The sequence below is a fragment of the Pseudorasbora parva genome, chromosome 15 (assembly GCF_024679245.1).
Source record: "Pseudorasbora parva isolate DD20220531a chromosome 15, ASM2467924v1, whole genome shotgun sequence".
In the NCBI taxonomy this organism is placed as follows: Eukaryota; Metazoa; Chordata; class Actinopteri; order Cypriniformes; family Gobionidae; genus Pseudorasbora; species Pseudorasbora parva.
The window spans coordinates 3,633,166-3,659,050 of NC_090186.1; the positions used below are offsets into that span (position 1 = coordinate 3,633,166).

Consider the following 25,885-nt stretch of genomic DNA (forward strand, 5'->3'; position numbering starts at 1 on the left):
TGTGTTTTGGGTCATTGTCTTGTTGAAACAACCATTTCAAGGGCATGTCCTCTTCAGCATAGGGCAACATGACCTCTTCAAGTATTTTAACATATGCAAACTGATCCATGATCCCTGGTATGCGATAAATAGGCCCAACACCATAGTAGGAGAAACATGCCCATATCATGATGCTTGCACCTCCATGCTTCACTGTCTTCACTGTGTACTGTGGCATGAATTCAGAGTTTGGGGGTCGTCTCACAAACTGCCTGTGGCCCTTGGACCCAAAAAGAACAATTTTACTCTCATCAGTCCACAAAATGTTCCTCCATTTCTCTTTAGGCCAGTTGATGTGTTCTTTGGCAAATTGTAACCTCTTCTGCACATGCCTTTTTTTTAACAGAGGGACTTTGCGGGGGATTCTTGAAAATAGATTAGCTTCACACAGACGTCTTCTAACTGTCACAGTACTTACAGGTAACTCCAGACTGTCTTTGATCATCCTGGAGGTGATCATTGGCTGAGCCTTTGCCATTCTGGTTATTCTTCTATCCATTTTGATGGTTGTGTTCCGTTTTCTTCCACGTCTCTCTGGTTTTGCTCTCCATTTTAAGGCATTGGAGATCATTTTAGCTGAACAGCCTATCATTTTTTGCACCTCTTTATAGGTTTTCCCCTCTCTAATCAACTTTTTAATCAAAGTACGCTGTTCTTCTGAACAATGTCTTGAACGACCCATTTTCCTCAGCTTTCAAATGCATGTTCAACAAGTGTTGGCTTCATCCTTAAATAGGGGCCACCTGATTCACACCTGTTTCTTCACAAAATTGATGACCTCAGTGATTGAATGCCACACTGCTATTTTTTTGAACACACCCCCTTTCAACTAATTGCCCAATTGCACAGCCTTAAGAGCGTGCATATCATGAATGCTGGGTCTTGTTTGTTTTCTGACAATCTACTGAACCTACTGGTAACTTGTTTGCCACGTAGCAATAAAAAAATATGAAAAACCTTGATTATTCTGGTTAGTCACATTGTACTGCTATTATTTTGAACAATACTGTATATATGTGTGTGTATATATATATATATATATATATATATATGTATATGTATATGTATATGTATGTATATACAGTACAGGCCAAAACTTTGGACACATTACTGTAGCCTAAAGTTTTTGAAAGAAGTTTTTTCTGCTCATCAAGCCTGTGTTTATTTGATCAAAAATACAGAGAAAAAAAATTATATTGTGATATATTATTACAATTTAAAATATTTGGTTTTCAATGTATTAATAATATTAATATTAATAATGAATCCTCATCTGAGAATGATTTCTGAAGGATCATGATCACTGAAGACTGGAGGAATGAGCCTGAACATTCAGCTTTATCACAGAAATAAATCATCATTTAAAGTATAATACATTGAAAACCAAATATTTTAAATTGTAATAATATATCACAATATATATATAAAACTGTATTTTTGATCAAATAAATGCAGGCTTGATGAGCAGAAGAAACTTCTTTCATAAACATTACAACACACACACACAGAAAAAAAATAGTTTGACTGTAGCTCAGCACAAAAATCTCAAACATGGTAATGATCAATAATTGTAATTCAGTTAAAATATGAACTCTGAAACATAAATAACAGTGACAGCAGCAGCAGAGGCATAAATCAAGCGGTTAAGCCAAAGCAAGAATCATTTTTTAACAATAACCTCATCATTTTTTCCAGTTGTAATGCACACTGGGAACTGGCACAACAGTTAAATATAAAAACGGCAGAAAGCACAAGGTAATCTTTTATCTGAAACCAATGATTTTACATTGTAGTATATTGATAAATGGTTATGTTTTGAACTAGGATTCAGGCCAGGTGCTCAAAATATCGACATGATGTAACGTAATAGTGTAATAACTAAAATTACTGTGGCTAATAAAACTGAAAATCATATTTCAACATATGAAATAATTATGACCCAACATAAAGTGTCATAGATAAAATCCTCATGATTTTCATGTGAAAGGTTTCTCACTCACAAAAATAAAATGTTATTCACTGTAAATTCGCAATCTACAGAAACAATGTTTGTCATTATTTATTTTGTTATTTGCAATCGCAGCTAATTCTGCTCAAAATATGGCACAACTTAATAAAACAAAGGAAATGTCCAGGAAGAGGGAGGAAACACAATTAACTGAAGATATGACACCAAATATGATTTGCACCAACTATACTGTACAACAGATCATCTTATTTTGATGAAATAATACATCATATGAGACTAAAGTTATTCCACCATATCAGACAATAGAGGCTGGACTTTAAAAAAATCCACCATCTGTGTATCTTGAGACTTATAAATATCAGAAAATTTGATAAGCACATACAGTCAGAAAGTACAGAATCTGAAATATGTTGTTTTTGTATGTCACATCCTCATAAATTTTAATAAAATAAAACTCGACCCATGCTCACTTGACTTGGATGCATGAAGAAACCCAGAAGAAGGGTCGGGGAAAAAAGGGTGAAAAGAAAAACATTCGTTTTTGATCACTTTCACAAGAAATACAAAGCGCATAACAGGAAAACAAGGAATGCACAAATATTACAGCAGGACAGAAGAGAGACTCAGGAGTGTGATGGCAGCGGCTGACCATTAGCTGCACTGATCTGAGAACAGTTTTCAATCATTCGTGCCGGGTGACTCGCTTTCATTAGGCTTATTCCTGATCGGGCCCTTAGAAGCCCGTTTGAGCTGGTATTTTCCTCCAGGTTGCTTTGGACTTAACCCTCACCCTCCACTCGGGTCATTTTAACACAATTTTTTTTTTTAATCGGTGTGGTCCAAGACCCAAGGACTTTTGTCGCACTTACATATTACTTAAATATTCTTGTCGCACCACGTACACGCAAAAAAAAAATCAAGGAGTTTATGTGTTTGAAAATGTAAAAAATAACAAGTAGTCTTCTTACGGGTCAATTTGACCCACACAGGAATGAACGGAATGTTATGAACGCTACACTCTAAAAAACGCTGGGTTGTTTAACCTAATGTTGGGTCAAATATGGACTAACCCAGCGATTGGGTTGTTTGAACCTAATGTTGGGTCAAATATTTGCTTAAGATGACCCAATCGCTGGATAAAAACAACCCAATTGCTGGGTTAGTCCATATTTGACCCAACATTGGACTGTTTTTTTACCCAGAATTTTTTAGAGTGTACATGGGAAAAATTAAAAATGTTCAAAATTCAAACTAAAAAAGCTCAAACTTTACCAAAAAATGATTTGATAATGTCTGTATGTGAATCTGAATGTATGCTGAAGAGAAACTGAGTTTAGGACCCAGCGGAGCAGCTCATCCGCTCCATATAGAGCTGTAGAAGTCATCCAATATCATTATTTTCCACAAGAGGTCGGCAAAAACACCAAATGTGAGATATTCTGAGCTGAATTAAAAGGGTTATGCATGAAATTTTTAGATAATTTGCATTTAATTCGAACAAATGTGAAGAATTTGCTTAAATTACTATTAATTTATTATTAATGACAAAATCTAGTCATTTAAAGGCAAATAAAATGCATAAAAAATATCAAAATGAAATGAAATAAGCAGTATAATTTTAGGGCTTCTGTTCATTTTGTAAAACAAAACAAAACACGTGAGGCAGGGATGAGGGTTAATTGTGGGACAGAAATGACTTGTTTCAGCTTTTCCCAGACAGCTCAGCTCGGAAGGATAAGAGCTAAAGCTGAAGTCTCCAGCTTTGCCTGAGGAGACTTTCTGTCAGAGGAGTAAATAAATCAGATGTCCTTGTTTGATTCAGCGTTATGAAGAAAAACATTCCTCATACTGAGCTCAAATAACACAAAGAAATAACTGCACTTCAAAACAATAGACAGATTATAAAAGGATATAAAACAAACACTGAACAAACAGGAGACAGAAATAACAGTCACAGCAGCAGTTCATCTAGCTGCCCCAGATACTGGGACACACACACACACACACACCTCAAAATACTCAAACATGTTCTTCTGCAAAAAAGAGAGAGGAAACCATGTCCTTGTTCTTATATAGCTGATGTTATTTTTATTGGTTGTTAATGTAACTAACGCTAAAATTGATGAAAATGAACTTTTTATAATTTCCTGTCATATACTCGATTCTGTGTATATTTTACAAAACAAAAAAAATTCTCTCAGTTCACATGTCGCATCTAAAAACGCGACTGATTTCTCTTTTCAAAAGCGCTAGCGTCTGCCGTCGCGTCGTAACCTTTAAACCCCGCCCACCAACCGTCTCCATTGACCTGTCAGGCTGGCTACTTTTCATTTCTGACTCATAACAAAAAACTGAATAATGTCTAAAAGCTGACATGCGACGAGATGTACAACAAACAAGCTAAAAAACCCAGAACCAAAACCCCCAGAAGTTTTTTATAAGCTGTTGACCCAAAAAAACGAGCGTTTAAAGACATAAAAGTGAATGAGACAGAGCGCGACATGTTATATTACACTGAGAACTGCGCCCACTGGAGGGCAAAGTCATCAGTGACAGCAAATATAACAAAACTGGAGAGAAAAAAAATCCAGAAATCACAATGTATGATTTTTTAAACTATTTATTATTATGATACAGCTGCAAATAGTTATTTGAACACCTGAGAACATTTGGATATTTGACCAAATGTTTACTGCGCATGTAGGCATACCGAGACATACTGAGTGTCAGGGTCCCAAAACGGACCCATTATTCCTGCTGAAGCTTCACGTCTTATCGCCTGGATCCACTTTTATGCTAGTTTTTTGTTCGTTTTTTTTTTTTGGGGGGGGGGGTTATAAGCTGGCTTATAAAACAGCTTATAAAAATGCAGTTCTTTGTGGTTTTTTAGCTTGTTTGCTGTACACCATGTCACATATTAGCTTACATTGTTCTGTTTTTTATTATAAGTAAGAAGCTTCACCCAATACAAAGTCAATGGAGACGGACAAAATTATTCAGCCCCTTCATTGATACGATTACTTAAACATATCTAATTTTGTCTCAACTTAATTGCGTTTAATCAACCTAATTTATTTAAAACTGAGGTTTACTTAATTAATTTGTGTTAAAACTACATGAAACATTTGTGCTGACATAACTGGGCAGTGGATCTGTCGTTCCCAGCATGCTTTGCTGCGTTTGGAGAGTAAATTTAGGGATTACAGTGATATTTTATGTGTTTTTCAGTAAAAGGAAAGATGTTATTAGTTTATGTTAGTGTTTAATTTTCAGTTATGTTGGATATTTAGAGGAATTTCTGTCATTTTGTGGTTAGCATTATGCAGAAGAGTGTGTGTGTGTGTGTGTGTGTGTGTTTAGGCTGTAAGGACTCTTATACAGGGAATTCCTGCCCTTAATTAAATGAGTTTGTCCAATGAGTTTTTTTGGCATTTTACTTCTAAAAATACGCTTGTTATTTAAAAGTTTCACAGGTGAATTAAATCGATAAATGTGTTCACCTTACATAATAAACTTTTATAAATATAACATAACTAAGTAAAATGCACATGTAAATATTATATAAGTGACAAATTCAAAAAGTTTGTATTTACTCAAAGAGATTGTGTCAGCTTTACTTGAATTTATTTTGTTCGTATAACTAAATTGTTATTTGTAAAAATTGCTCAATAAAGTTGTGTGCAAACACGACGCATCTTTTTTAAAGTCATTTTTTTGGAGTGTATGAACTGGGGAGCTGATTGAGACACACCCTTTGTCTCACTGCGCTTGGGAAAAAAACGAGCGAGTCGCTTCTATCATGAACGCGTTTGCCGTGCATTTTAAATAACGAACTTGAGCGCGCAAAAGACGCGACATGTGAACGCCCCTATACACACCAAAAAAAGAAGATGTGTGTGTAAGTAATACACGAGAGATGTTCTCCACTCACACAGAGTCATGCTGGGTTTCGTCTCTCTCAATAAGTGCTCTTTGTTCTTCAGTCTTTATAATATGCACACATATGTTACACAAATCCAGTCTCCGCTCTACTGTCCGTACATGCAGGCAGGAGGAGGAAGATAAAACGGGATTTAGTTCCTATGTACAATTGCTTATATACCGTAGATGTCTCTATTTGACTAGTTTCAAGGGCGTCATTTTAGAAAGTTGAGATGATAAACCAACACTAATGGGTGTTGCACAGATGCAACCGATAACGTTTGGATCGTCTATGCATTAGTCCGTGGTGTCCCATAAGTAACACACAAGCCAATTTTCAGGTGTGAGTGCACATAACACCAATGCCCCCAAAGATCTGTCTGTTCCAAGATTTATCCTAACCACCCGAAACCGCGACAGGACATTCAATTTCTGCATCGTTGTGATGGGACTTACTGAGCCAAAATCCTTACATCAAACATTAAATATCTCCATCATGTCATGCAGAAGGTTCACATTCAGTGAGGACGGACACACGGTTCAGTGGAACAGCAGAAGAGGCTGAGATTTGGTAGCTGCCGGACGCCACCTTTAACGTCATGTCTTCCTGTAACGACGACCTGAATCGCATTTGGCTGATCATTTTGAGAGTGGTTTGGTCTACCGGTGGTAAAATAAGACGTTAAAGGAGATGGTGTTGGAGCTGGTGATTTTTGAAACGCTGTTATTGAGGCAAATGTTCAATTTTGATGGTTGATTTTGGATCTGGTTCTTCAGAGTTGTGCTTCGATTGGAGTGTCTTTTGATGGGATGGCAGGCAGCTTTGTTTTGGAATAAACTTGGGTTTGGTTTTATGTTTATATCGGGACAGACCCCGGCCTTTATTCGAACGCCTCCACCGACGTGCCTGGTTTTATTCTCGTGGTTAAAGTCTCTTTGAAGTGCTTGTGTGTGTCTTTGAGTCTCAGTATCGATGAGACTGATGAGAGTGCTGAGATGAGGATGAATATCCCATAGTGCTTTGCGACTGGGTGGAGCCTTGGACATTGCTCTGGTACCCGTGCCGAGAACTGGAGTGCTGTAATGACAGAAAACGAGAACAAATATTATAAAAATTAAGCATTCAACATGATTTGACTATTTGTAATTTGAGCTGAAAGTTGACTGCATTATTATGGGTCTTCTCTATCTATTGTATAATGCAATATACACTGTAAAACCTAACAAATGTCCTAATTATTATTATTTTTGGTTTACTAGTAGTACATAAACAACAATTTGTTGAACTTGATTGTCAAAAAGAAAGAGTCTCGGTTATTTATCCCTCGTTCCCTTAAAGGGATAGTTCACTTTAAAATGAAAATTCTGTCATCCTTTACTCATCCTCAAGTTGTTTCAAACCTGTATGAGTTTCTTTCTTCAGCTGAACACAAGGGAAGATATTTTGAAGAATGTCAGTAACCAGACAGTTAACTGGAGCCATTGACTTCCATAGTATTTTTTTCCTACTATGTCAGTCAATGGCTCCAGTTAACTGTTCGGTTACTGACATTCTTCAAAATATCTTCCCTTGTGTTCAGCTGAAGAAAGAAACTCATACAGGTTTGAAACAACTTGAGGATGAGTAAAGGATGACAGAATTTTCCTTTTAAAGTGAACTATCCCTTTAAGTATATACACTACCGGTCAAAAGTTTTACAACGGTAAGATTTTTTATGTTTTTAAAGAAGTCTCTTCTGCTCACCAAGACTGCAGTTATGTTATTAGAAATACAAAAAAAAACTGTAATATTGTGAAATATTATTAAAATATAAAATAACTGTTATCTATTTGTTTTCTATGCCATTTATTCCTGTGATCAAAGCTGAATTTATCATCATTCCTCCAGTCTTCAGTGTCACATGATCCTTCAGAAATCATTCTCATATGATGAATTACTGCTCAAGGAACATTTATGATTATTATTAATGTTGAAACAGTCGTGAGATGAATCGAAAGTTCAAAAGAACAGTATTTATCTGAAATAAAAAGCTTTTTTTTAACATTGTACTTTACCATTTAAATGTTTTGGGTCGGTAATTGTATTTATTTATTTGGGAAAGAACTTAAAGAAATGAATACATTTATTTATCAGGGATGCATTACATTGTTCAAGTGAGAGTAAAGACATTTATAATGTTGCAAAAGCTTTATATTTCAGATCAATGCTGTTCTTTTGAACTTTCTATTCATCAAATAATCCTAAAACAAAAATTACACAACTGTTTCAACATTAATAATAATCATAAATGTTCCTTGAGCAGTAAATCCTCATATGAGAATGATTTCTGAAGGATCATGTGACACTGAAGACTGGAGGAATGATGATAAATTCAGCTTTGATCAGAGATGGCACATCATTTACAGCCCAAAATCAACATAATCTATTGTGTTTATTAGAGACGTTCCTCATGGAGGATCAATTTTAAAACTGCCCATTAGAGGGCGTCAAAGGCTGAACAAAAAGGCTGTCACTTGATTACTTTACACACTATCAGCACAGTTTGATCCAGAGGCAGATCACATTCAGGGGAAACTTCATCCATACAGAGTTACAGCATGTCACATAAGACAGATATGTAAAATAATAATACAATTATATATTTTTTAGTCTTTTATAGGCAGTTTCTCACCATGTCCTAATGTAATCTAAGCATTTCAAAAGTGCTCTTTCAACCATTTGACTCTCATTGCTATAGTTATGGGACTTTACTTTTGTGTATGTCGCTCAGACCAAACAACTCTATAAATGCCGTCAGGGCCTTAATATTACACAAATCTCTACACTGTAAAAAAGTATTGTTGGTTTAACTCAAAAAAGTAAGTAACCTGGTTGCCTTATATTGAGTTTATTGAAATAAAAAAAATTGAATTGATACAATGAAGGAAATTGGTTTAATAAATAGAATTTATTTTTAAGTTTTTTTATTTCAAGGGACATTATTAATTAAGGCAACCAGGTAACTTATTTTTTAAATACTTTTTTACAGTGTAGGCTTAAGTGGTTGCATAAAATCCTTAAAAAAGCATAAAAAAATGCAGTTATCTGTCATATACTATTATCATAAAACCCAAACAAAACCACTCGTGAGATCAAGCTAAGCAGTGATGAAGGTTTTATGCAGGTTATGCCTGATAACCCTGTGATTGTTTGACTGATACACTGTAAAAAATAAAAAACAGTAAAAGTACTGATCATTTTCTGCCAGTACATTATCCAGTAATTTGACAGAAATTTCCATTGACCCTTAAAACACAAACTAATGCAATGTGTAATTCAGAATAACCAATACGGAAACTTCATATTTATACAGTACATTGTTGTGCCCTATTTATACTTCTTATCTATACTTCATCCCTGAGATCACAACCCTGGACCAGCACCGCTGCATCACTAAACCATTAAAGACTGTCCCGTCGTACTGGAACACTGGTTCAACAGTTAATAAAGTTAAAGAAAGCCTGCACTGGCTGCTGAAGCCCGCCCTGATGATCTCATTGGTCAGTTTCTGTCGATCATCTGTCCGTCATCGGCTAAAGCCCGCCCTGATGATGTCATTGGTCAGTTTCTGTTGATCATCTGTCCGTCATCGGCTAAAGCCCGCCCTGATGATCTCATTGGTCAGTTTCTGTTGATCATCTGTCCGTCATTGGCTAAAGCCCACCCTGATGATCTCATTGGTCAGTTTCTGTTGATCATCTGTCCGTCATCGGCTAAAGCCCGCCATGATGATCTCATTGGTCAGTTACTGTCGATCATCTGTCCATCATCGGCTAAAGCCCGCCCTGATGATCTCATTGGTCAGTTTCTGTTGATCATCTGTCCGTCATCGGCTAAAGCCCGCCCTGATGATCTCATTGGTCAGTTTCTGTTCACGAATAAGGACTCCTCTATGGATCGAGTCCAGACCAAACCGCCCGAGCTCAGATCTTGTGGGCGGGCTGCCATCCAGGCTAGTGTATTGTCCCTGATTAAATAATTAAATAAATAAAACCATCGCCTCTGCTACCGCTGACGTTTCTCTCTTACCTGGTAGTCTGTTTGAAGAACGCTGGTTCCTGAGGTGCGAGGTTTTTTGTTAGGCGGCTGGTCCTGTGCGAGCTGCAGCGAGGGGCCCGTGTTGGCTCCTGCGGGGCCTGATGTGCCGTTGGTTTGGGCTGAGCTCTGCTGGGTCGGAGCCTGCTGGGTCTGGGTCTGCGCCGCCGTCTGCTGGTGCGTCTGGTTCTACAGGCACACACAATATCACTGCACTTTAATCAGGGCTCTGATTCTTTACCATTGAAAGCTGCTTTATTACACTAAAGAGACAGAGCGACACCAAGCGGCAACCTCCCGCAATCTCTCTTAAAGCCAATACAGAAGTGACTGGAGTTCATCAACTGGCCACTAGAGCGGCTCCAGAAGAGCAGAATCTCATTGAGCCCAATGTTAAAATGTCCAACTTTACAGCAGAAAAAAACATGTTTACAGCCTGGTACAAATTTTGGTTTTGATCTATACGGCTGTGAGGGGATGATCTTTTTTTATAACTCATTCAGTTACATTATATAAAGCCTTCGAGTTCTGCATAATTAAGGGCGTGGTTACTTTGAGTGACAGGTGGATAGCCGTTTGTCTGCTGTCTGTTAGTCATCACATCACCTAAGCTCCGCCCACATCCGGGCGTGACTCGTTCGCAAGATGGCGGCGGCCAGCTCGTCAGATTGGGAAATACTCAGACCAGCCCGTCTGGCATCAACAACCATGCCACGCTCAAAATTTATTAAATCCCCTTTCTTTCCCATTCTGACATTCAGTTTGGAGTTCAGGAGATTGTTTTGACCAGGACCACACCCCTAAATGCATTGAAGAAACTGCCATGTGATTGGTTGATTAGATAATTGCATTAATGAGAAACTGAACAGGTGTTCCTAATAACCCTTTAGGGGAGTGTATGTATATATATATATATATATATATATATATATATATATATATATATATATATATATATATACATATATAGGTACTGTCAAATTATTATAAATATAAAAGTGTGTATTTAGTATGTGTGTGTACTGTGTATAATTATGGATACTTGAATACACACACATGCATAAAATATTTGCATGTATATAATTATGTATTATTTTATATATAACAACCTTTTCATATATATATATATATATATATATGTGTGTGTGGATGTGTGTGTATTTATATATACATAATAATTACACACAGTACACACACATATATTATGTAAACACAAACTTTTTTATTTATTTTGGAAGCACTAATATATATATATATAGGTTTTTAAATGTTATTTTTGAAAAAAAGAATCAAGACATTACTATAAAGAATAAATCTTATTTTTTTTCTTATTTTTAATCAAGTATAACAAATTCAAATGGACTGATTTTGAAAAGAAAAGAAATATTATGTAAAATAAATAAATATTTCAATTATGTAGTTATTATGCATGTGCCATTTACAATCTTTAAATTAAATAGTATTTCTCGTCTATCAACCATCCCGCTTTAGATAGGCACATTTTTTATTAGTCGACCATTAATAAAAATAAAATAAAAAACATTGATTTCTGGCTCTAAAACTGAATAGTTTGAGCTGCTGTAAAATAGCCAAGACATCTGTGATCAATCAGCTGAACCTGTAAGATCAATGATTATTTGCATAATACACACAAGTCAGTCAGATGTTGGCTATGGAGGATTATATGCAGAAAATATCATAAAATTGCATTTATTTATCTGACATGCTGCGCTGCAGTGACTGTCAAACCTGTCTATAAATATCTGAAGAAAGCAACTTCATGACAATGCCTTGTGTTTTGTGGGAAAAAACCCACAGAAAACGACACAATACAATGAAAGCCGCCGTCTTAAGTAGCCTACTATTAGTAGATCAGCTTTTTTTGCGTGCGCATGTTTTTTTGTACATGCAAACCTTTGGTAAATAAGGGCTTTTGTGTGGGAGGAACCCAACCCAGATCTGCAGGTCTTTGAGTGTAATAATGGATGTGTGTGTTTGCCAGGCCGATTTCGTCAAACACACACACAGCCTGTACTACACAGAAAAACATGAACATTATATGATGTGGCTTAAGTCATTAAAAGTCAAAGTAAATATTGGTTCAATCAGGCATTGAGAAGTGGGATGATTGTTTTATGCTGTGTGTGTTTGTTTGCCTGGATACGCATCAGCCTCCACTACACACGTTAACAACACTGCTATCTGAACTTCTCACACTCCGCGTCCCTTTCGGTTCCAGGGGAATGAGTAACATTACAAATGAGCCGTAGTGATTTCAGCAGAAGCTTTTATCTAAAGTAGTTTATGGTACACCTTTTACAGGGACAATCTCCAAAGTGCCCATGGTCATAATGTCAAAATAACGTCATACCTTTCAGTTTAAAAGCCAAAGAAAAAAAAAACATTTTAAATTAACTTTAAAAGAAGTAAGAGAAGTGGAGGCTCTAATTTTATGTGGCAATTTTTTCCACAGTCTTGGACTTAAAGTGTGATGTTTATCTGCTGAGCCCCAGGGCGTCCGAGATGTAGGTGTGTTTGTTTCTTCAGGAGAACACAAATGAAGATTTTTAACTCAACCGTTGCTCGTATAATGCATGTCAATGGGGTGTATTTCTATGAGAGTAAAAAACACACACACATACGAATCCATATTAAACCCTGCGGCTCGTGGCGACACATTGAGGTCTTAAGACACGAAACCATCGGGTACTGAGAGAAACACAACAGTATTTGTGTTATTTGTGTTATTACCTCATATCAGACGAATCTCATCTAGTATTCCCAACGCCATTACTTCAGTAGAGTAAGATCAAAAACCCGGCGGGATCAGATCTATTATAGGAGTTATTTTGTTAATTAGTTCCTTTTATAATGATGTAACTCAGTTACTAATTTAGTTACTATTTGTGTGAGAAGTAACTAGTAAGTTATGTACAAACACTTTTGTCTGTTCTACTCATTTCAACTGACTTGTAAAAACAAACCAGAGCTGGATGCAGTGTGAGAAACTAAATCCGGCATCGTTACCTTCTCTGTTTTCTCCTCGGGTTCATCCTCACTTAGGAACTCTCGCTTGGGGTAGGGAATCTGACATCCTGCAAATACACTAAAACACACACACACACACACACACACACACACACACACACACACACACACACACACACACACACACACACACACACACACACACACACACACACACAAAGAAGGCAGTTTTATAGGAGCTGCAACTGTTTCTCATACCCATCATCTGATAACAGGTGAACGCCTAGGGCTTATGTTTATGTATGAAAAGAAGGAAAAAAATTAGAGATATTTGAAGTATGCCACACTAAAGCCTAATGCCTAAAGCAAGCACACACTAATTAAAAGGTTTGGCTGAGTTCCTGAAGGCATATCTTTCTGTGGCAGGCTAGAATAACACACATTTTCTCTTCTAACAAGACACTGCACAAAGTAAGATCCATAAAATCTGATTTGAAGTCTGAACCGTGCTGAACATGAGTTATATAACCTCACTGAACGACTCACCGAACGACTCACCGAACGACTCACCGAACGACTCACCGTACGACTCACCGTACGACTCACTGAACGACTCACCGAACGACTCACCGTACGACTCACCGTACGACTCACCGAACGACTCACTGAACGACTCACTGAACGACTCACTGAACGACTCACCGAACGACTCACCGAACGACTCACCGTACGACTCACCGAACGACTCACCGTACGACTCACTGAACGACTCACTGAACGACTCACTGAACGACTCACCGAATGACTCACCGTACGACTCACCGTACGACTCACTGTACGACTCACTGAACGACTCACTGAATGACTCACTGAACGCAAGCAAATACCCAAAGCCTTGTTTCTCCATCAAGTAAAAAGCCTCGAGGGAGGATCAACACCTTATTAATGCTAATGGTTTTAAAAAGTGCATGCTGAATAAACACATATGGGTGTGGTGTTTGGGTGGCCACTGCTTCAGTTGGCTTGAAAAATTACTGATCTACTATATATAAACTACTTAATCTGAGACAAAATTTAGACAGTATCTCCTCCTACAACCACCAAACTCTCAGACCTTCAGACGATTCTGTCTCGGGTCTCTGATTTTTTTCAAACTGATCCGACTTATGGTTTTCCTAAAAATGAAGATTAAAAATCATAAAAGTCCCATATGCTTTCACTGAGGGGGTCAAAACTTTATCACACTAACTCTAAGAGTATTGAGAAGGGCTTCATCCACTGTGTGTCCATCACTGGAAAAGCTTAGGACATGCTAGCAGTGTGCTAAAACACGCGAACAACATGCTAATTTATGCTAACAACATGCTAATTCATGTTAACAATGTGTTAAAACATTCTAGCAATCGCATGCCAAATTATGCTAACAACATGTTAATTAATGTTTTATTAATTAGTCAGAACATGATGTCTGCTGAACATGATTGGAATATGGTAATTAATGCTATCAGTATGTCAATTCATGCTAGCAAAACATGCTAAATCATATTGACAATGTCTGATAAACATGATAGTAATATGGTAATTCATGCTAGCAAAACATGCCAAATCATATTAACAAAACAACATGATAGCAATATGGTATTTCAAGCTATCAGCATGTCAAGTCATGCTAGAAAAACATGCTAAATCATATTACCAATGTCTGCTAAACATGATAGCAATATGGTAATTCATGCTAGCAAAACATGCCAAATGACTGCTAAACAAGCCAGATATGTGCCAATTCACATGCTTCAACATGTTAGCGAAATACTAATTGTTTTAACATGTTAAACACCCTGATAATGAATGCCAAATCATACTAGCAACATAAAAACATGCAATCAAACATGCCAATCCAATGCTAAAACATGCTAGCAGTTTGGTAAGCCATTAAACGTGTTCCCTTGCCCAAACTCCAATTTCAACAACTCAATTCAAACTTTAAGCTTGTCAACGTTTTTTCCCGACTTTCAGACATGTCTTATCAAGCCAACTTCAAAGTTTGTTCACAAACTTTTCCCTTCTGGTTTCCTTTGAGATTATTGGGTATGCGTTTAAATGTGTGTGTGTGTGTGTGTGTGTGTGTGTGTGAAAGACGAGTCTTACTCAGACGTAGGTAAGGGGTCCTCCAGGAAATATGGGTCCTGCAGTGCCTGCTCAGAAGTGATTCTTTTGGTGGGGTCCATAGTCAGCAATTTCTGGAGCTGGATTAGATTAATATTCATTACTACGACTGTCACAATCTGTGTTTTCTGTTCCCTTTTCAAGAACATTTAGTTTGTTTATCATCATTTTCTGTATCTGTTTCTTTTGTCGCCACAATTATTCACCGTTTCACTGATTTACTCACGCTTATTCCTAATTTGATCATCAGTTCTCTGTGTATATACTTCATTGCTTACACACAGTTATGTTGTCCTCCCACTTGTTTGAATTACTCTTCATTTTATTAAATAAAGTGCAGTGCTTATTGATCCGCTTCGCTACCTCGTCTTCACCCTCAGCCCAGCCGTGACAATTACTAAGGATGTGCTAAACCAAATTTGCATAATCCAGTTTGTGGCTTTTTCTGAACGATTAGACGAATATTTGCAAACGTTGGGGAATCTAAAATTGTAAATGTACTACAGGAGCACTACAGCAAAGGATATACACCGATCAGGCACAAGACACTAATATTGTGTTGGTCACCCTTTTGCTGACCCGCCAATGCATGGACTCCACTAGACCCCTGAAGGTGTGCTGTGGTATCTGGCACCAAGATGTTAGCAGCAGATCCTTTAAGTCCTGTAAGTTGTGAGGTAGGGCCTCCATGGATCGGACTTGTTTGTTCAGCTCATCCCACAGATGCTCGATCGGATTGAGATCTGGGGAATTTGGAGGCCGAGTCAACGCCTCAAACTGGTTGTTGTGCTCCTCAAACCATTCCTGAAGCATTTGTGCTTTGTGTCAGGAGCATTATCCTGCTGGAAGAGCCACAGCCACCAGAATGCCGTTTCCATGAAAGGCTGAACATGGTCTCAGCAATGCTTAGGTAGGTGGAGCGCGTCAAAGTAACATCCACATGGATGGAGGACCCAAGGTTTCCCAGCAGAACATTGCCCAAAGCATCACACTGCCTCCGCCGGCTCGCCTTCTTCCCATAGTGCATCCTGGGGCCATGTGTTCCCCAGGTAAGCCACACACACACACACACACGGCCATCCACGTGATGTAAAAGAACACGTGATTCCTCAGACCAGGCCACCTTCTTCCATTGCTCCGTGGTCCAGTCCTGATCACACGTGCCACTGTTGGTGCTTTCGGCGGGGTCAGGGGTCAGAGGTCACCCTGACTGGTCAGCGGCTATGCCGCCCCATACGCAACAAACTGAGCTGCTCTGTGTATTCTGACAGCTTTCTATCAGAACCAGCATTAACTTCTGGAGCAGTTTGAGCTCCAGTAGCTCGTCTGTTTGATCGGACCACACGGGCCAGCCTTCGCTCCCCACGTGCATCAATGAGCCTTGGCCGCCCATGACCCTGTGGCCGGTTCTCCACTGTCCCTTCCTTGGAGCATTTTTGATAGATACTGACCACTGCAGACCGGGAACAGCCCACAAGAGCTGCAGTTTTGGAGATGCTCTGACCCAGTCGTCTAGCCGTCACAATCTGGCCCTTGTCAAACTCGCTCAAATCCTTACGCTTGCCCATTTTTCCTGCTTCTGCTGTTCACTTGCTGCCGAATATACCCCACTCACTAACAGGAGCCGTGATGAAGAGATCATCAGTGTAATTCACTTCACCTGTCATAATGTTATGCCTGATCGGTGTACCTAAGAAACCATCTTAAAATAAATATTTTTGTGAATCATATAATGTGCTTGTAAAAGTTGAAACAAGTGAAAGTGTACGACAGACTCACCAATAGAAACACTTTGCTGTCTGGTTTGACTTTATGTTTTTCCATGTATTTGATGAGACTGCTGTTGGCATATCTGTAAAACACATCCGAACAATCACTATATCGTGGTCATACACACCTAGTGGCAAAAATACAGGTACAAAAAAGGAAGCACACTGTTCTCAACCACAATGCTCTCAAACTCTATTTCAATGGTAGAGGAAATAACGGTTCAACACTTTGAACTATGAAAAGAATCACAATGCCGTTCATTTTAATCACGTGAAACATCAATTTACCCACTTTATGGTATATTGGCATTGATGTATACCAAGAAAAGCGGTGCCACAATTGGTGGGTTTGGGTTTTCTGTTCCCTTTAGCATTTTATGTTGATTGGCAAAAAAAAAAAAAAAAAAACCATAGGTGCATTCCTGCCACCTACTGGGCTGGAGTCTGGACCATTTTGGGTGTTTATGTTATCGTCTTTTATTTTGTATTCATGCTCTTAGACTTGCTTTCCGTTTCGCAAGTGCTTCGCTCAAAGCCACTAGATCACTAGCCTGCAACCATTAGCCAAAATAGCACAATGGCTAATGCTAACAAGGCGGCTACCTTGTTAAAAAAGGAGACCAGAGGTGTTTTTTTTAATGGAAGTCAATGGAGAAGAGGCTTCACTCCTATGAATAAACTGCTTTTGTGAGGAAACAGCTCATCGTTTAATGAAGTGACTGCCTGTCAAACAATACGATATGTAGGTTTCATTATGATTAAAAGGTTATAAGAGAAGGCAGAGAAGGTAATAGCGCGACAGGTAAAACTTGTTTACGGCCAATCTTTCTTTGGCTTTCAGGTTTGAATAGTTATGATAAGATTGAATGATAATGACTATATCAATAATCAATCAACTTTATATAGCGCTTATACGGTGACGAATGTTTCAAAGCAGCTTCAAGTATAGCTGCATGTATTTTAAATTTTAATACATAAAGAGAAAATTAATACTTTAATTATTGTGTTATATTGTATGCTGTTTAATGAAAATAAAAAATGAAGTATTGTTTCTATTGCTGCCAGGTTAGTAATGACTCTGCTGTGTGCCTAATGATGATGAATGAATGTAAAACAATACTTATAATTCATGAATTAAATATGCATTCAATTACAATAAAGTTTTTGGTGTATTTCCAAATAGACAAAATAGAGATGCTCTTTTTTCCATTCAGTGACGCACATTCCTCAAACAATGCAGTCATACTGTACCTTTACTAGCGATATATATATATATATATATATATATATATATATATATATATATATATATATATATATATATATATATATATATATAAAACACCAAATAAGACATTTATTCACAAGACCAGCTCATTACTCTACAAGAAACTAATTCATGTTAAATGTAACTGCCTGTCATAAACTTTGAACAGTGTTTAGTCATTAGTCACACGTGTGTGTGTGTGTGTGTTTATATAGCCCAAATGATTACTTTGTCTCTTGTCTTGTTTTGTGTGTATAATTTGCTGTTTAGTGACTTTCATGTTATTTTAAGTCATGCTTTGTCGAGTCTTTAGTTTATTTTGTATCTGTCCATGTTGGGATTCTCGATAAACTGCACTTGGGTTCTGCAAACTGGTTCGATACATCAACAGTGTACTTTTACAAAGAGAGAAAGCATTTGAAGACTTCGAGTCGTAACGTTTTGACTACCCGTCGAAACGTTGTTTTGTCTACTATAAAATGTTTGAGAGCATTTTGTTAGTATCTGAAGGCCTTCTTGGCTGTTTTTGGCCCCGCAGCTGCTTTAAAGGTTGTTGTTTTTGGATGTGCAGATGCCATTTTTGTTTGAAAATTCTAGGTATAGTCCTTTACATCATTACACGAAATTGAATACATACAGAATTGATAGATTTGCCTTGCTTTCTGATTTACACTTACATAAATATATATAAATCATGATATACAATAAGCACTCATTTAGTTTTTGCTGCTGAAATTAAATGTGGTGTTACTCTGGAACAGCACTCACGTGGTTCTTCTGAAATCTTTCTGTAGAGTAGGATATTCTGGCATTTTCCGGATATCCTCCCAGTCTTTATCTAGGAATTACAAATCGAGAGTGTATTCATTTAGATGTGTCGTGGTTATAAAGGGAAGCAGTAATGGATACGTGAGATCGACTGGCAGTAGAAGTTTCATTGAAAGAACTAATCATCAGAATGTAAATAGAGTCATGGATAAATTACATGCAAGTTATATTTAAAACTTGTTGAAACACAAAAACAAGTCAGAAGAGGGTCCATGCAAGCCCTCAAACAAACTACTTTAGGCTATCAGGAAAGAGAAGGAGAAGAAAACAAGTAGAATATTTAAACTCTAAGTGGAAAGTCAAGTACACTACAAAGCTAACACTTTCTATAATCATGTTCATTGTGTGTTATAAACCATCATACTAATAATAATTATAGCCACAAATAGGTAAGTATTATTACTGTTGTTACAATTATTCACGAGACCATGCAAAACATTATAAGGTTGTTTAAAAGGCACTATCGCATTAAGAATACCCTTATGATGCATTATAAATGCCGGCTTCATTTGGCGTTATAATGCATTGTTATAACAAAAAAAGTAAGTATTACAATGTATTGTACCTGTTGTTATGATTATTTATCAGATTATACAACACATTATAAGGTTGTTTATAAGGCATTATGTTTGCATTATAATGTATCAAAAATTCCCTTATGATGCATTATAAATACAGGTTTCATCTGCTGTTATAATGCATAACAATGCAAATATTATGTATTGTATATGTTATGATTATTTATCAGATGATACAATATACTAAAAGGTTATTTATAAGGCATTATGCATGTATTATAATGCATTAAGAATACATGTATGATCCATTATAAATACAGGCTTCATCTGCTGTTATAATGCATAACAATGCAAGTATTATAATTTATTGTACCTGTTGTTATGATTATTTATCAGATGATACAACATATACATTTTAATAATATTTTACATTATAACTTAAAAATAAAAAATAAAATTGAAATAAAAGCAGCGTTGGGGAGCATAAGAGAGTTCTTCTAAAAACATAAAAAATCTTACAGATCTAAAACGTTCTGCCGGTCAGTGTAAGAGATGATGTAAAGTGTGTTGATAAGTTAAAGGTCCGTCACCTGCTGGGAAGCCCATGACGCTGAATATGCGATCTAACTGGTCATGATGGAAAGGATTGCTGGTTTTTATGTCTTCTTGTCGACAATGGAAGATTGGTTCTGACGTCAAAAGCTCCGCAAAGATACAGCCTATTGCCCAAATATCTAAAAATAAACATATGATTAAATACAGAGAACAAAGAGCAGCGCAGCCTTAAGGGTCACTTCACCCAAAAATGTAAATTCAGTCATTAATTCCTCACCCTCATGTCGTCGGACACCCGTCAGACCTCCGTTCATCTTCACACACAGATGAAGATATTAGTGTTGAAATCCGATGGCTCAGAAAGGCCTTCATTGACACCAATGTCATTTCCTCTCTCAAGACCCATAAAGGCACTAAAGACGTCGTTACAAAGCCCATCTCACTACAGCGGCTCTACAATCATTTTATGAAGACACCAGAATAGTTTTTGTGTGCAAAGAAACTAAATAACGACTGATATAGTGATGGGCCGATTTTAAAACAAAGATTCAAACCGTTATGAATCAGTGAATCGATTCATGATTCGGATCGCATGTCAAACTGCTGAAATCACGTGACTTTGGCGATCCGAATCATCTGTGTCTGAAGATGAACGGGTGTCTGACGGGTGTCCAACGACATGAGGAATTAATGACTGAATTTACATTTTTGGGTGAACTAACCCTTTAAACACACACATTGCGTATCTTACCGATTGCTTTGGTGTAATGCCTCGCCCCGAGCAGGAGTTCGGGCGCTCGGTACCAGAACGTGACGACCACTGGATCCAGATCAGCCAAAGGCTTTAGCGGAGAGTTAAATAACCGAGCAAAACCCATATCAGCTATGACACACAAACACATTAACATAATAAATATATTTTTACTATATTTAGTAAATAATGTAATTTTTACATGTTACATGTTCTTATAACTGTAAATTAAGCATAATTACAATCAATTAACCCCCAACTCTAACCCTATTGTAAGTACATGTAGTTGATCCATATTACTCAGTACTTAAATACATCAATTAGGCATAATATTATGACCACCATGATATGCCGCCCCATACACAACAAACTGAGCTGCTCTGTGTATTCTGACAGCTTTCTATCAGAACCAGCATTAACTTCTGGAGCAGTTTGAGCTCCAGTAGCTCGTCTGTTTGATCGGACCACACGGGCCAGCCTTCGCTCCCCACGTGCATCAATGAGCCTTGGCCGCCCATGACCCTGTGGCCGGTTCTCCACTGTTCCTTCCTTGGAGCACTTTTGATAGATACTGACCACTGCAGACCGGGAACAGCCCACAAGAGCTGCAGTTCTGGAGATGCTCTGACCCAGTCGTCTAGCCGTCACAATCTGGCCCTTGTCAAACTCGCTCAAATCCTTACACTTGCCCATTTTTCCTGCTTCTATCACATAAACTTTGAGGACAAAATGTCCACTTGCAGCCTAATATATCCCACCCACTAACAGGAGCCGTGATGAAGAGATAATGGTCATAATGTTATGCCTGATTAGTGTATATAATTACACAGTAACAATAAAACCTTAAAATAAAGTGTAATCTGAGAAGATTATCTGCTAATATAATGGCCAGTTGTATGCATTTTAAATCAATTTGAAGGAGTGTGTTAGGCTCTCCGGACAGGTGCTTTCAGGGGTAGTGAGTTATTAAAATAGTAAATTAGCATTGAAAACATTTAATTAGTTAAAAATTTTAAATTTTACTAAATGTATTAGGAGGTAAAATGGAGGTTAAATAATGTGCACTGCTAAAGTGAAGTGGCTCCAGTGCTGTAGCAAACACTGAGACCACAAACTAACCAAACACAATAACAAATTCCACTGGTGATAAAAATAGCCTTCAGCAGTCATCCCCCAGAATAGAGCCTTATGCAAGACAATGGCTTCACATTTACCCAGACTGAACCTACAGCCCGCCTAAGCTCTCTAAAGCCTGACCAAGTCACCTAAAAAGAAAATAAAGTTGGCCAGTAGAATTACATCATATATCCCATCTTCCCCTGATTATTTGCTACAGCTCCCTAATTAAAGGCATTTTCCATTAAAGGGTTAGTTCACCCAAAAATGCAATGTCTGTCATTAACTCCTCACCCTAATGTCGTTCCACACCCGTAAGACCTCCGTTCATCTTCACACACAGTTTAAGATATTTTATATTTAGTCTGAGAGCGTATGCAAGTGTATGCACACTATACTGTCCATGTCCAGAAAGGGAATAAAAACATCATCACAGTAGTCCATATGAGACATCAGTGGGTTAATTAGAGTCTCTTGAAGCATCCAAAATACATTTGGGTCCAAAAATAACAAAAACTACGACTTTATTCAGCATTGGCTTCTCTTCTGCATTTGTGTTCAATCCTCAAATAAAGATTCAAACGGTTATGAATCAGTGGATTTATTCATGATTATTCGCGTGTCAAACTGCTGAAATCACGTGACTTTGGCGATCCGAATCATGAATCAATAAAAATAAAGTCGTAGTTTTTGTTATTTTTGGACCCAAATGTATTTTGGATGCTTCAAGAGACTCTAATTAACCCACTGATGTCTCATATGGACTACTGTGATGATGTTTTTATTCCCTTTCTGGACATGGACAGTATAGTGTGCATACACTTGCATACGCTCTCGGACTAAATATAAAATATCTTAAACTGTGTGTGAAGATGAACGGAGGTCTTACGGGTGTGGGACGACATTAGGGAGAGGAGTTAATGACAGACATTTCATTTTCGGGTGAACTAACCCTTTAAAGACAGCCTAATATGTGACCCTGGAGCACTTCACCAGTCGTGCGTCTCACGGGTATATCTGTGGCGATAGCCAACAATACATTGCATGGGTCAAAATTATAAATGTTTCTTTTATGCCAAAAATCATTAGGATATTAAGATCATGTTCCATGAAGATATTTAGCAAATTTCCTACTTAAAATATATCAAAAATGTTTTATATTTAGCAATATGCATTGCTAAGGACTTCATTTGGACAACTTTAAAGGAGATTTGTTCAATATTTGGATTTTTTTGCACCCTCAGACTTTCAAATAGTTGGCCAAATATTGTCCTGTCCTAACTATCATACATCAATCGAAAGCTTATTTACTATGCCTCAAAGTCTCAAATTCAAAAAAATGCACCTTTGTGACTGGTTGTGTGGTTCAGGGTCACATATGGTCCTGATAATTGCAATTATATATAGACAGAAGAATATATATAGCTTTTTTTTTTTTTTTTTTTTTTACCAATTTTGACTCTTCCTCGCTCTGGACCCTCCCCCATTACCAGGATATTGGCAGGTTTCTGAAAAAGAAAGGTCACAAATGACCACAAATTATATATTATATATATATATATATCTGTTCCTCTTAGAGCGTCATGTGAACTTGTGGCGCTGGAAGCAGACATTTTCAACATTGGGCTAATTGGCATCCGCTTTGTTTATGGAAATGCTCCGTCTCACAGGGAACCTGCAGGTCTGTAGAGACCGGAGCCCAGATATCTAGAGGATATCCATCTTTCTTTATTAGAATATTTATGCAAGTCAAAGTGAATATACTTTCTATTTCGGAGAGAACAAGCTCTTTTTTAACTGCATGGAACCTAAAAATGCTTCTAATAATTTCTAATTAAGCATCAGGTCAACATTATTATAAAAACATAAGAACTGTTTTCTATGTGAATATATTTTAAAATATAATTTATTCTCTGAATTGATCATCATTCCTCGGGTCTTCAGTGTCACATGATCCTTCAGAAATCATTCTCATATGAGGGTTTGAACATTTATGAAACATTTATGCTTATTATCAATGTTGAAACAGTTCATGTATTTGATAAAGTTCAAAAGGACAGCATTAATCTGAAATAATAAGCTTTTGTAATATTGTATATTGTATTGGGGGTGGTGGGGGTAAGAATTTTATTGTATTTATTTATTTGGGAAAGGACTTGAATACATTTATTTAGCAGGGATACATTAGATTAATAAAGTGACAGGAAAGACATGTTGCAAAAGCTTTATATTTCAGATAAATGCTGTTCTTTTGAACTTTCTTTTCATCAAAGAATCCAAAAAACAAACAAAAAAAATTACACAACTGTTTCCACATTATTAATAATCATAAATGTTCCTTGAGCAGTAAATCCTCATCTGAGAATGATTTCTGAAGGATCATGTGACACTGAAGACTGGAGGAATGATGATAAATTCAGCTTTGATCATAGGGATAAATTACATTTTAAAAGTTATTGTATATTTGAATAATATTTCACAATATTACAGTTTTTTTTTTTGTATTTCTAATAACATAAATGTAGTTTTGGTGAGCAAAAGAGACTTCTTTAAAAACAAAAAATTGTACCGTTCTAAAACTTTTGACCGGTAGTGTATATGTCATAGATATTAACCATAGATATGTCATAGATATTAATATATATATATAATTTATTTTAGCATTAAACAGAACTGCACAAATAATGACATTTCCAAGTTATTTTTCAGTCATGTTTTTAAATGATTTTCTTCCCAGTCTCGTTTGGTGCCACTAACGCAGAACTGATATGCTATAATCAAATAAACCCGTCCGAGACGGCTGAGCGTTCGTTAGTAATGCTGCCTCCTCATTAGTCCAGACTCTTGAGCTTCTGTGAGCCTTAATGAGGGTGTGTTGCTATGGGAACAGCAAGCATAAGGTTTCTGTAATTCAATCAACATGCCATCTCAAAACTGCTGCTGCCATTCACGTAAATCCTTGAGTTTTTTGATGTTAAAAATCAAAGCAAGGCAAACATTCAGTAATTACCCTTTACATTAATATGAATAAACATCATTGAATGCTGATCCTTCATCATTTATAAACCAATGTGTCAACATATCCAGCAGATTATAAACACCAAAAGGAATAAACCCTCATAGACAAAACATTCAGGGAGCTTTTCACCCAAACACAAGACCAACCAGGGATTTGTGTTTCACCCAAAAACATTGTGTGATCATTTAGACACACAGACACACACACACACAGCGCACACAGACAGGACGTAATGGTTATTATACTGTACAAACTGTATATTCACCCCCCCCCACCCCCACACACACACACAGACACACACACCCCTAACACTACCCTTAAACCCACTCATCAAAGGAAACATTCTGCATTTTTACTTTCTAAAAAAACTCATCCTGTAATGCCTGTGTCATACCCATGTCATTATACACATTTGTGTCATCATATGTCACTCACACACACACACACAGACGCACACACACACACACACACACACACACACACATCTACCCCTGAACCTACCCATCACACACACACGCACAAGTGTTATCAAGATAACCAAGATCTAATATGAAGTGGGAACAACTTATGGACCCCACTGACTATCATTACATGGTTTGGATAAAAAAAATCTTAAAATATCTTCTTTTGTGTTCAATCATACAAGTTTGGAATGACATGAGGTTGAGTAAATGATGACAGACGTCACTGGATTTAGTTAGTCTGGAGTTTCTACTAATTCTACAAATACGTTGGCTGCCTCCATTAAAAAAATAGTTTACCCAAAACTAAAAATACCGTCATTATCTCACCTTCATGTAATCCATGTGCCGTTATATTTTCAATGGAAAACAAAAAGGAAGAAACTTCACATATCCTTTACATATAACTAAAGCTGAAAGTCAATTTTGAAGCTTGACAGTTT

The 25,885-nt window shown here is 37.1% G+C and overlaps 1 protein-coding gene across 5 annotated transcripts in view; it reads right to left on the reverse strand.

Moving 5' to 3' along the window:
* Positions 1-4,070: 4,070 nt before the first annotated feature.
* Positions 4,071-25,885, reverse strand: part of cdk19 (cyclin dependent kinase 19) — a 45,482-nt gene continuing 23,667 nt past the window's right edge. For all 5 annotated transcript variants that reach the window (XM_067416758.1, XM_067416754.1, XM_067416757.1 and 2 more), the window contains exons 5-13: positions 23,413-23,470; positions 20,847-20,978; positions 20,131-20,274; positions 18,963-19,032; positions 16,938-17,010; positions 15,141-15,238; positions 13,032-13,110; positions 9,999-10,193; positions 4,071-7,007 (exon numbers count right to left, since the gene is read on the reverse strand). In XM_067416758.1, coding sequence (XP_067272859.1) covers positions 6,894-7,007; positions 9,999-10,193; positions 13,032-13,110; positions 15,141-15,238; positions 16,938-17,010; positions 18,963-19,032; positions 20,131-20,274; positions 20,847-20,978; positions 23,413-23,470 — 963 coding nt within the window. In that variant the 3' untranslated portion in view covers positions 4,071-6,893. The remainder of the gene's footprint in view (positions 7,008-9,998; positions 10,194-13,031; positions 13,111-15,140; positions 15,239-16,937; positions 17,011-18,962; positions 19,033-20,130; positions 20,275-20,846; positions 20,979-23,412; positions 23,471-25,885) is intronic.